Genomic DNA, 12897 nt, shown 5'->3' on the forward strand with positions numbered 1-12897 from the left:
GTCCACTCGACACAAACTAGGTCATTTCGGGAATAACACATGGTTCAATTTTATTTCAATCATTCGCTTACGCATAGGGGTCTTTAGCAGTGGGAGGAAACCGAAGGACCCTAAAAAAAACCCACGAAGTTGGACAGGCGATCCTACTCCTTGTCACATACAACCGGGGAATCGAAACCCCGCCAGTTGACTCAATGACAGACCTTATGATACAGCGCACGTGCTAACCATTTGGCCATCCAACCCCCTGTAGTGTGATACTAGGACACACAACATGTAGAGTGCTGTGGGGACATACAACATGCAGTGTGCTGTGGGGACATACAACATGTAGAGTGCTGTGGGGACATACAACATGTAGAGTGCTGTGGGGACATACAACATGCAGTGTGCTCAGCGGACATATAACATGCAGTGTGCTGTGGGGACATACAACATGCAGTGTGCTCAGCGGACATATAACATGCAGTGTGCTGTGGGGACATATAACATGTAGTGATGTGCAATGGGGACATTTCCGCTTAATCTCCATCCTTAATGTCCAAGCCATCTGAAAGAATTCACACTGGTCCATACTGTACTACTGCCTTCGAAAAGTACTCGACGTAATTTCGGGACTAACATATAATATATATCCACCACACCAATTCTTTTGCGCATGGGAGTCCCTAGCAGCCAGCTGAAACTGGGGAAAACTCACCAGTTGTCATACACATAACGAAATCGAGTATAGACTGCTTGTTCTAAAGTACACGCTTAAGACCACACGGCCAAACAAATGTCGACTGGCGTGGTTTCGAATCCCCGGTTGTACGTGACGAGGAGTAGAATCGCCTGTTCAACCTCGTGGGTTTTCTCCGGGTCCTCCGGTTTCCTCCCACTGCTAAAGACCCCTACGCGCAAGCGAATTATTGAAATAAAATTAAGATAAGATAAGCATTTTATTGATACATCATAAACAGATAAAAACAACATCAATATGCATTGCACGTATATGAACTTAACATTTAATAATTAAATAGTCTCATCTATACTACACTACACACTGGGATTGTCACATCTGGTCCTATGTTAGTCCCGAAATGACCTAGTTTGTGTCGAGTGGACGTTAAACCCCAATTCCCTCTCTCGACCACACAATTGGTCAATAATTCTGTATATATGTTAGTGTGTTTAAACTGAGTTACTTCGGATTAGACGGGCAAAATCATTCTACGGTCAAACGCACTATAATTACACACCACGGGGCTTTTGTTGATCTACGGATTATTTCTATAAATAAATAATGTAAACCAGTCTCCCATAGTGACAGATCATACTCTATGTAAATTATGTTATCTCGGTCCTGCAAGACAACCGCGTACTTCCGAATCCTGATTTCTAAGTTAGTGCTGTCTTTACCCATAGTTTTCGATTTGATTTTACAATTCGTTGTTTAAAGATACATTATCTGCCTATTGCAGGTCTTTCTTTAGGCCTGAAATGCTATATAAAATTTTAATTAGACATTTATTAACAAAACAAGACTATAATCAACTCTCTGTGGCATCGGATACTCGAAATTTTAACTAGATTAAAATGGTTCGCCATTTAAAAAATGTATTTAAAAATGGGAAAACGAGGCTAAGTCTCGAATATACCAGTGTTCTGGTTACCACAATGCAAACATCATGTCAAAACCACAAACAGTGATAACTTGGCTCAGAATGAAGTAATTTGAATTAAATTTTCAATATTTTCATTTTACATTATCTATTTTTGAGCTATTATAGCAAGAATGGTCAGCTCTTTATCTAAATCTTACATAATGTATTTTTAATATTAATTGGATGTTGGTTTGTTGAAATGAAATGAAATAGGGTTTAGCGTCCTATTGTTCTTCTCTGACTGGTCGAATGCAGACGGGCATTTGCCATACAGTGTACTATGGGGGAAGTTTTGCCCGGATAGCGAAGCTACTGCCTACTCTTTGTACCATACGTTGTCCCTCGTCAGGCCTTTCGTCCTGCACTACCGACAAGGGGAAACAAAGCCGGAAAATCTCGATAAACTTGGAGGCAGACCACCATTAAATTTCATCATCTCGGTACGAATTGTAGTTCGTCTATTTATAGCAATTCTCTCTCTCTCTCTTTTCTCCCCTTTTGCATGCCCATTTTTGTTGATTTTTTGGTCTAGAATGGACGAAGAGGGTTTGAATTAACATTTTCGGTCAGGTTTTGGTAAATATTCATGATTTTGAGGCGGAAGGATAAGAGGGTTATCAGGTTAGCTACGGCGGTATGTACGGCAACTAGTTACATGTTTTTAGTATGCTTCTTCAAGTTTGTGTATCTCAAAATTTAGGTGGTCAACCTCATAAAAATTTTAGTGCAAAGACATGACCATTTGTTCTTTTGTCTGTAGTGAAAAGCATTCAGCCCAACGAAAATTTGGGGAAAAGTTGGAGGTGGGCAAAGAGGCCAGAATTAACATTGAAGTCAATGGGGAAATTAATGGTGGTCTGCCTCCACTTACTCATCCAACATCTGAATCAAACACTGGACATCCGCGGACCCCTACTTAATTGAAGGCTGTGGAGTATCACAAATCGTCCATATATGTATCATTTCAATTGAATTGAGTATTCGAATATCGAATACTGACTTAAAATACACGACAGGCATTCGAATAACGGCTTAAAATATTAGAATAGTGAAAGCATCATTCGACCTGACCATTCTTCCTAAATATAGTAACTGGTCGCATCCGTTCACGGGGTCTCCAATTGTAAAAGGCCAGAAGCATTTGTTTACCTCATTAATCACCACGATCTCCATTAGAGAGAGAGAAATGGGGTAGTGGGGTATAACGTCCACTCGACACAAACTAGGTAATTTCGGGACTAACACATGGTTTGATTTTATTTTGATAATTCGGGTAGGGGTCTCTAGCAGTGCGGAAAACCGGAGGACCAGGAGAAAACCAACCGGGGAATCGAAACTACACCAGTTGACTCAATGACAGACCTTATGATACAGCGCGCCCGTGTTAACCATTCGGCCATCCACCCCCCTCGATCTCCATTAGAGGATAGTCTTGGTCATTCTCTTCTCGGGCAACTGTGACTACATCGTGGTCTGTTGAACAACGGCTTCATAGTAGTTTTTCCTCGGAGTTTAGTGAGCTTCAGTTAGTTAACGACGTCGGTAATTACACATTTTGTCTCCCAGCGTTAAATTCCAGAGATTAGACGAATATTAATGATTATGACAGTAATACGATCTCGTAGACAATATATCATCGACCTTTATGTATAATTACAAATTAAATCGTCGCGTGCCATCTCTTCACGGTTATACAACGGAATCTGTGGAGATATAGGTCAGTGGCATGATACACATTCAAGTAATTTGATTATATGTTGGGGGTTAAGATGATTCGGGAAATGAAATGAAATGAGATGGGGATTAACGTCCTACTGTTTTGCTCCGAATTGGGCTAATAAAGACGGGCATACGCCACACAGTGTGCTTTGAGGGAAATTTTGCCTCGACAGCGCACTTCGGCTTACTACTCTTATATCGAATTCCAACTGTCAAGGGATCTTTTACGTGCACACCAATGTGTACACGGGACCTCGGTTTTTCGTCTCATCCGAATGACTAGATAGCTGTCCTTGTCAGGCCATCCGTCCTGCATCACCGACAAGGGGGAACCACGCCGGAAAATCTGGGTGTACTTTCTCGAACACCCGACCTCCAGACCAGCGAGCCAATGTCTTACCCACTTAGCCACCGTGACCCCCCAAGTCGGCTTCTGTTTGAAAGGGGGGTGTTGGGTGGTCTAGTGGTTTAACGCGTGCGCGTGAAATCTCAGGGCCTATCCAACCTCGTGGGTTTTCTCCGGGTCCTCAACTTCCTCCCACTGATAAAGACCCTACGCGTGGTTTCGAATCCCCGGTTGTATGTGACAAGGAGTAGGGTCGCATGTCAAACCTCGTGGGTTTTCTACGAATCCTCCGGTTTCCTCCCACTGCTAAAGGCCTAAACGCGCAAGCAAATTATTGAAATAAAATTAAACCATATGTTAGTCAAGAAATTACCTAGTTTGTGTCGCGTGGACGTTAAACCCCATCCCTCCCTCTCTCTGTCTCTCCCTCTCTCTGCTAGATTCATCCTTCACAATATCATAGTTTATAAGTGATGCTTAAAATGTCGCATGAGGACTTTAAAATGATAGGGTTTACGTCACGACAAATGTTGGGTACTATAAATAGTTCTAATTAATGACTATTGTCTAATTTCTATATACAGACTACATATTACTTATATATAATTTACTGACTAATGCATTAATATGGAAGACCAAACAGCTCTTTATTCAGTGTTCTTAATTCTTAGTTCTTAATTCATAGTCCTTAATTCTTATTTCTTCATTTGTTGTCGCATTTCGATTTTCTTATTGTATATAATATGCTTGCTCGATTCTCCTTTATTGTTTGGCGACTTATTGTATGCTCGTGTCGTCATAATATTCCGGTTCGATGGAACATTAGAGAAATGTTTTTGGAGAAACGTTTTGCAAGATTTGTATTTAGAAATTTGTTGTTCGAGATTTGTTTTTCGTTGTATATTCTGATGAAATTTAAATGTAGGCTAATTTTTGATTTTCTAAAATAAATTTTATCTTTATATTGAAATACAATTAAAATACATTTTACAAATCTGATATGACACATGTCTGATTTGTAAAGCAAATGTTGATTTTAAAACACAAATGTTAATTTTAGTATACAAATGTCGAAATACGACAACAAATGAAGAAATACTAATTAAGAACGATGAATTAAGAAATAAAGACTAAGAACACTGAATAAAAAGCTGTTTAGTCTTCCATACATTGAAGCATACTTGAACAGTGTTGTTGTCTAGCAGGAAGTGAGCAAGGTCTCTTTAAATGTGTAATACGTCATTGGGTGATGTGGAATCTATTATTCATGGTTTATTCAGTGCTGTTGCCTATACAAATTACATGTCTATAATCGGGTTCCTGCGTCAAATATCTTACCATCTCACGCGATGTTGATTACTATAATAAGATTGCAATATCTAGTTGCGACTTAATTTTCTATAAATACAAACCAAGTGGTGCATAGTGTCGGGCTCCAGCTAGTCGGTCTCCTCTTTTTATGCGGTGGTAGTTTCGATCCCTTGTCTAAGTGTATGTGGCTTGGAGATTGGGAACGCCTTATCAACCTCGTGGGTTTACTCCAGAACTCCGATATCCTCCAACAGGAAATACGCCTGCGCATGCGCTGAAATTGTCTGCAATATCACTCTCGGTGGATGCGGACGTTAAACAACAACAATTGCAGTCTGACCGTGTCCTGTGTACTATACAGTTGCCAATTGGAATTGGCAGAATACGTGACTGGAAACCTACTATCACCAAAAAAACGAAACGAAATGAAGTTGGGTTTTACATCCTGCACCATCTGGGCTAATGATGGCGGACAGTCGGATGTGCCGTGGGGGAAATTTTGCCTGGACAGCGGCACTAAGACCTACTCTTATATCGACTTCCAACTGTCAAGGGATATTTTATGTGCACGCCAATACAGTGTGCTGCGAGGGAAATCTTGCCTGGCTAACGACGCTAAGACCTACTCTTATATCGAATTCCAACTGTCAAGGGATCTTTTATGTGTACGCGAATAGAGTGTGCCGCGATGAAATCATGCCTGGCTAACGACACTACGGCTTATTATTATTTTGAATTCCAACTGTCAAGGGTTATTTTACGTGCACGCGAATGTGTTCACGAGATATCGGGTTTTAGTCCCACCCGAATAATTATACATTTTCCCTTGTCAGGCCCTTCATCCTGCACCACTGTCAAAGTGTGTGTGTGTGTGTGGGGGGGGGGGTTGGGGCATGCCGGAAAATCCTGATGAACGTTCTCCGTCAACAAAGGGATCAAACACGTAACCTTCTTTTTATCGAACCAACGCCTTACTCAATGCGTCACCATGGATTCGATTTTATGTGGAAAAGAATAGATTGGTATGTCTAAGCTCCCCCCCCCCCCACACACACACAAGGGCACCATCCACATTCCCACCCACAATAAATGTGAACAAAATAATGGTTATAACACTGTCTGAAAGCTCCGGTAGAACATAGATCGTGTTGCCTAAATATAGTTGTTATCTCGCCAAAAAGCAGGTTTTTTTTTTCAAGTTGACATAATGTTCATGCCATATAACATACTCCTCGCAATGTTTTGTTTGTTTTATCCCACTAAACACTGTTTTAACGAAAGCAAATTTCTGTTCCAAATTATAACTGGTCAATGGACTGATTAACAACCAACACCTAACTGCGTTACAAAAGCATTACGCTTAAAACAGAGCTCCAAATTAGACCAAATATGTTTACATAACGTTACTTCCTGACTCACGATTTTATTATGCCCAATTAACCAGTGCATAGGAAAATATTTCAGAAAAACCAATTGCGTGACAAACGAGGCTATCAAATCGAAAACAATGTAAACAATATTGTTTGGAGACGAACATACTTTCACCGTTTTTAATACCTTAAATCACTGTCCAAAGTTTTAGGGAAGACCCCAGATTAAACGAAGGGCTGTCACGTTGCTGTACTTGGGATAGATTTGATTGAACGGGGAGAATAGACACACTCCCTCAAAAGTTCAAGTATCAGAAGCCAATCCAGCAATGGCCAGAGAGGGATTTCTCGGGCCATTGCTTCAGGAATATGGTCATATAATAACGATGATTGTTATTCTATTACTGATTTTGTCAACCTTAGATAAGTGACTATAACTCTGAGCAACCCTGAAGGGGTGGAGTCTGAGGTAGGGGTCTCCGTCTGAGAAAATTCTGAAAATTTGAATTAAAATCCTGGCTTCAGAGGTCATTGCTCGGAGCAAATTCTTGTGAACGAGAGGATCAGAAAGGAGAGTCTTGGGGTCTGACCGTCAATTCCACCCGTTTTGTGAAGAGTTAACAGAAAATTTGTACAATCGGTCGCCCCACACATTATTAGTGGTTGTACTAACTGGGCGGTTCACTATAACCGTGAATATAGCCCCGTTTACGCTTCGCCGCGATGAGCGTGCCATTCTGGGCACGGTACAAGGCCGCGATGAATTTCTAGAAATTGACCCGTTTACTTTACTGTAAAATAACCATTCTTGGAACCGTGCCAAGCACGCCAAATGTGGAACTCTTTACAGAAAAGTTAATTTCAGTCCCTATGCAAATTACCCTGATGAAAACAATTATGATAGTTGATTTAGTTTGAGCAGCCATTTTGACAGAACTGTCAAAGTTTGCGGGGGAAAAGGTCAAGGTTTGTTTCGCGCACTACGAAAATTTAACCGTACCGTGCCTGGTACCGTGCCGACGTCACCTCATTTCAGTGGGCCAGATTGGCACGGTACTTAGTACGGCACGCTTATGTTTGACCCGTTTACACTACAAAAAAATTAACCGTGCCGTGCCTGCTACCGTTCCTGGCACGCTTAAAATTTGTAATGTAAACGGGGTTTATGATAGTGCTGAGACTTCACAGAGGAGTGGAGGAAAAATTACGCTATAATGGAATAGAGCGCCATAGGCGCGAAACAATTTCAGATAGAAACCTATAAGATGTAATTGAGCTTTTCATGTTTTGGGACTTGGCCTAAATTTCCTGACAGTGCCATTTGAGTTTATTGATGAAAGCGAATTCTTGTTTAGTGAGAGTTGACAGAACAAATTGTAGAGTCTGATTATGTCATCTATGTTATCCAATTCTTTCCCCCTGTTTAAAATTCACATGGCATCAATATTACTTGAGAAGTTTGCTTATCTATGCAATTTCCAGTTTTAGTACAATATCTAATTTCTTGCAATTTATTGCACGTTAAAATGTACTCAAATTAATCAAATAACCATAATATCTAAGGGTTTATAATCTCCAGCTTTACTTCAACCGAAGTAAAACAAAAGCCCTTCATAAATGAAGAGCCCAGGGGAAGAACGATCTAAGTCACCTTTTCAACGAACCCCAGTTAATGGCACCATCTGGTAGCAAATTGTATAAGCTTTCTGTGGAACAATCAATTTCAGGTAAAAACGATCGGGGTCACATTGAACCAAGGCCCATCGGAAGTGGCCCCCCGGACAATACAAGCCCATCGTACCCTTAATTTGACCTTAATTTGGCTGAAAAGTGGAAGTCAGTTGTTGTACTGGTAATTATGATTCGTATTAAACATCATTTTGAAGTTGTAATTAAACCCACTCGTTGTTCTGTTCGCGCCAGGCATTCTCGTCTAAAAGTCTGTTTTGCCTTTTATGCGAAAAGATAAAAATGTGACTTAGATCGTTTTTCCCCTGGACTCTTCAAATTTTATCCAATATGGTGGTCTGTCACTTGTTATATCGTATGTTCAATTCATTATATCTTTGCAAATACTCAATGTCGGGGCATCACATATGGACTGACATTCCTTTTTGAGAATTTAATCAGCTTTCAAATACTTAAAATAACTATTAACAACTTTAACACGCCTGTTGTTTCTTTTTCTTTACAGCTTTTACCAGTGGACTTCGACCCTGGATTGGACCAGCAATCGGAGTACATAACCTACAAGAGATTTCTAGAAACAGCTAACCTAAGTACCTTTAGTAACTCGCCTTATAACTTTTCGGGATTCAAGGACATTTTGGACGATTTTGAAAGAAGTTTTTATACACTGACCAACTTCCCCACTGTTATTTTGTTAGCCTTGTACTCGCCAGTATTTTTAATTGGACTGATTGGTAACGTGTTGATTCTGTTGACGGTGTTTACCGATAAGCACATCCGGAAGGCCAAGAATTTCTACCTGATTAATTTGGCGGTGTGTGATCTTTGTGTTACCCTGGTTTGTATGCCCATGTCCGTTGGGACGATTGTTTACCGATTGTGGGTATACGGTGAATTCTTGTGTAAAGTTACAGCATTTTTACAAGGTAAGGTGAGAGAGAGAGGGAGAGAGAAATGGGGTTTAACGTCCACTCGACACAAACTAGGACATTTCAAGACTAACATATGGTTCAATTTAATTTCCATAATTCGCTTGCGCGTAGGGGTCTTTAGCAGTGGGAGGAAACCGGAGGACCCGGAGAAAACGCACAAGGTTGGACAGGCGATCCTACTCCTTGTCACGTACAACCGGGGAATCGAAACCATGACTCAATGACAGACTGTATGATACAGCGCACACGTGCTAACCATTCAGCCATCCAACCCCCTTACAAGGTAGGTACAATATAACACTGAATAAGGCGTGGCCTACAAGCTCGTCCTCATTCGTATGGGAGTCGCGCTGGTTCAGTGAGTAAGCTGTTAGCTCGCTAACCTGGAGGTCCTTATTCGATCCCAATGTTGGCCAAGAACGTTCCTTTGGATTGCCCCACGTGGTTCTCCCTTTTACCGTGATGTAGGACAGAGAGTCTGACAAGAGATAATGTATATAGTCGTTCTGATGGGACGACAAACCAGATCCCGTGAATATATCTGCTTGAAATGAAATGAAATGAAATGGGGTTGAACGTCCTACTGTTCTGCTCCGAACTGGGCTAATGAAGACGGGCATACGCCATACAGTGTGCTATGAGGGAAATTTTCCCCGGGCAGCGGCACTACGGCCTACTCTTATATCGATTTCCAACTGCCAAGAGATCTTTTACGTGCATTCCAATGTATACACGGGACCTCGGTTTTTCGTATCATCCGAAGGACTAGACAGCTGTCCTTGTCGGGCCCCCCTGGCTAGCGAGCCAGTGCCTTACCCACTTGACTCCCTGCTTGCACGTAAAAGATCCCTTGGCTGTTTGAATTCCATATAAGAGTAGCCACAGCACCGCTGTCCGGGCAAAATGGGCATCATAGCGTATGCCCGTCTTCATTAGAACGTAGGACATGTTGTTTTTTTTCTAAGGAAGCAGATAAATAATTCAAGGCTTTGTTTCTTAATTAGGTTATTACTATAAATACTTAACAACACCATACTCGAGGCGGTAAATTGTCCTACTCGATTCTCTATCACCAACCTACGCATGACGCGCCGCTCGTCTACGACTTGATCTTAGTGTCTAATTAATAATTTAGATAACATTTCAGGCCTAAAGAAAGACCAGCAATAGACAGATTTATCTCTTGCATAATGTATGTATAAACCAGTACGGTTGAGTGGTAATTGTTTTGGCTATTGGAAGTGGGGCGGATAGAATAAACTACGGTGTCATGAAAAGTCCTAAAATGTATGAGCTTTAACGGCCTTTTTCTAGCTTGGAAGACGGGCATATAATATGCTATGAGAGCATTTTTACCCGGATGGTGGAATTCATTACGGCATATTCTTGTTCGAATTCCGGTTATCGTTATTTGCACGCCCTCTTTCCCGTGTCAAGCGAGAACCACCAAATTTATATTTTATCGCAATTGGCGGAAATGGCACCAATTACTTCCCGGTGGTTTCTAATATTTATACATTTATACCCCACCCCACCTCGCACCCCCACATGGTGGGCCACCAATTTCTACGGCTGTTCTAACTTCTATACCTGTTATTATTTTCGTTTTGACCCTTAACCGGTCATTGTCGACTATAATCACCACAACGTTATACAGCTAAGTGGTCACGGTCGACTAAAGTCGACCACAGCAAGAACTTTTTTTACAAGCCGCATTTGAGTATTTAGTTTTGTATTTAATTGATATCGCCACGCATGCGTGTCAGACAGGAACTTGTCTTGTCAATACCATTGAGGAAAAAAACATATCTTTGTTCAACATGTTTTGACAAAAAACGTAATTTTTTAACGATGTCGATAAGGTTGAAGACTGGCAAAGTGGTGAATTTCTTATGAATGATTCCGACTTGGATTATATCGATGAAACCGATTCTGAAGACGATATTTCTAAAGAAAAATGGAAAACACGAGTTATCCTTGTATGTTATTTAACTGACTGAAGTAACGCGCGATAACAGATACACGGTCGAATTTCATTTCACTGATAATTTCGTTGAAGTCGAAATGTTGTTATATGAGACTGTGAGTGGATATCTGACAATTGACTGTCAGTAGCAGACAATGTTTTTGTTTTTTTTGTTTATGCATGGTTTCCACTGTCTTGCGGGGCGTTACGATAGGATTGTCTATATTGAGTCCACGATCTGATACGTACAGATACGTTTCGATACGATCAACACGACTGCTAATGCCCCCGTCAGACCGGGTTGGCGTCCTTACTGCGCTGCTGCGACCGTAAGGCGACCAATGTACGATGTCGTCGGCAAACGTGAACACAACGAGAGAAAATGTCCCAAAAAATTAAAAACTTGAAAAAAGTCGCTTTCTCACAGCTGTCCAGGTCAGATCGCAGAGCCAAATTGACAAACGCCGTGACTCGGCGATCATTTGCGACCATGGAGACCGCAGCACGATTTCCGGCGTTCCCACCATGCATTTGCCACGCTTATGGCGATCTGGACGCGCTCTGGGACCATTTTCCGTCGCCGTAGTAGCACAGTAAGAACGCCACCCCGGTCTGACCCCAATATACGATAAGACATGATAGGATCACCTCGATGACTCCAAGATTAAAACCACGATTTCAATCGTAGCGCGAATCGTGATAGTGGTAACCTAGGCTAGCTTCGATAATACATTGTCGGATATCCTTGGACAGTCTCATATAACATTGTCCTTTAAGTATATTGGTGGTATATTGTCGTCACCAGCATTCTTCCATCGTACGTTGGTCCAGTTGTAAGACATCTGACTGATGGTTAAGAATTGGGTTATTTCCACAAAGATGTATAGTTTATGCAAATATGTGTAGTTTAATGGTCGTGGGTGAGACACTAAGTAATATATTGATACTGCACGGGTGCGTTAGCACGAGTACTATATCTATATATTACGCAATTTCTTGCACGAGACCATTAAACAACTTAAAATACAGACACTATCCTGTACGTCCTCAATGAAATACGTCAAATAGTATAAATAATGTACGTTTGGTACATTACCTGTGCCATTATTGGGGATCACGTGGCCAAGTGGGTAATACGCTGGCTCGCTAGCCTGGAGGTCGGGTGTTCGATCCCTGCATTGACCGAGAAAGTTCATACAGATTTTCCGGCGTAGTTTCCTCTTTTCAGTGATGCAAGACGGAGGGCTGACAAGGACAGATGTCTAGTCGTTCGGGTGGGACGAAAAACCGAGGTCCCCGTGTATACATTGGAGTGCACGTAAAAGATCCCTTGGAATTCAATATAAGAGTAGGCCGTAGGGCCGCTGCCCGGGTAAAATTTCCCTCATAGCACACTGTATGGCGTATGCCCGTCTTCATTAGCCCAGTTTAGTAGCAGAACAGTAGGACGTTAAACCCCATTTCATTTCATTTGAAATAATGGACCGTCAACATCAAAGGATGACGTCCCATCTGTATTTTAAGAACTAATATAATATGTCAGTTAGTAATTTAAAATGTTTATTTTTCCAGGGACAGTCGTTGCAGGGAGTATTTTTACTTTAACAGCCATGAGTATTGACAGATACATTTCAATACAGCATCCTTTAACAGCCAACTGGGTTACCTCCCCTAATAAGGCTCTCCTCATTATAGCCTTCACTTGGCTGGTATCGGGGATATTTATGGGACCTATCCTCTACATCCGACAAATTGACACCTTGCAGATACCGTTATTTGTGGATATGAGATTCTGTATTGAAAATTGGCCAAAGGATGAAGATCGCCGATCGTTTGGGATTTTTCTGCTGTTCGCCGTTTATCTTATCCCAAGCGTCACATTGTTGATCTGTTACGCGCATGTGGGAGAGACGTTGTG

At 41.4% G+C, this 12897-nt stretch overlaps 1 protein-coding gene across 1 annotated transcript; it reads left to right on the forward strand.

Annotated features, from left to right (window-relative positions):
• Positions 1–8775: 8775 nt before the first annotated feature.
• LOC126817763 (galanin receptor 2a-like) lies at positions 8776–12715 on the forward strand (the record flags this gene model as incomplete). The annotated part of the gene is made up of 2 exons (XM_056100169.1): positions 8776–8971; positions 12552–12715. Coding segments are annotated over 2 exons (360 nt in total), but the record flags the coding sequence as incomplete, so codon positions are not given.
• Positions 12716–12897: the final 182 nt, after the last annotated feature.

Source organism: Patella vulgata, chromosome 4, assembly GCF_932274485.2.
Source record: "Patella vulgata chromosome 4, xgPatVulg1.2, whole genome shotgun sequence".
In the NCBI taxonomy this organism is placed as follows: Eukaryota; Metazoa; Mollusca; class Gastropoda; family Patellidae; genus Patella; species Patella vulgata.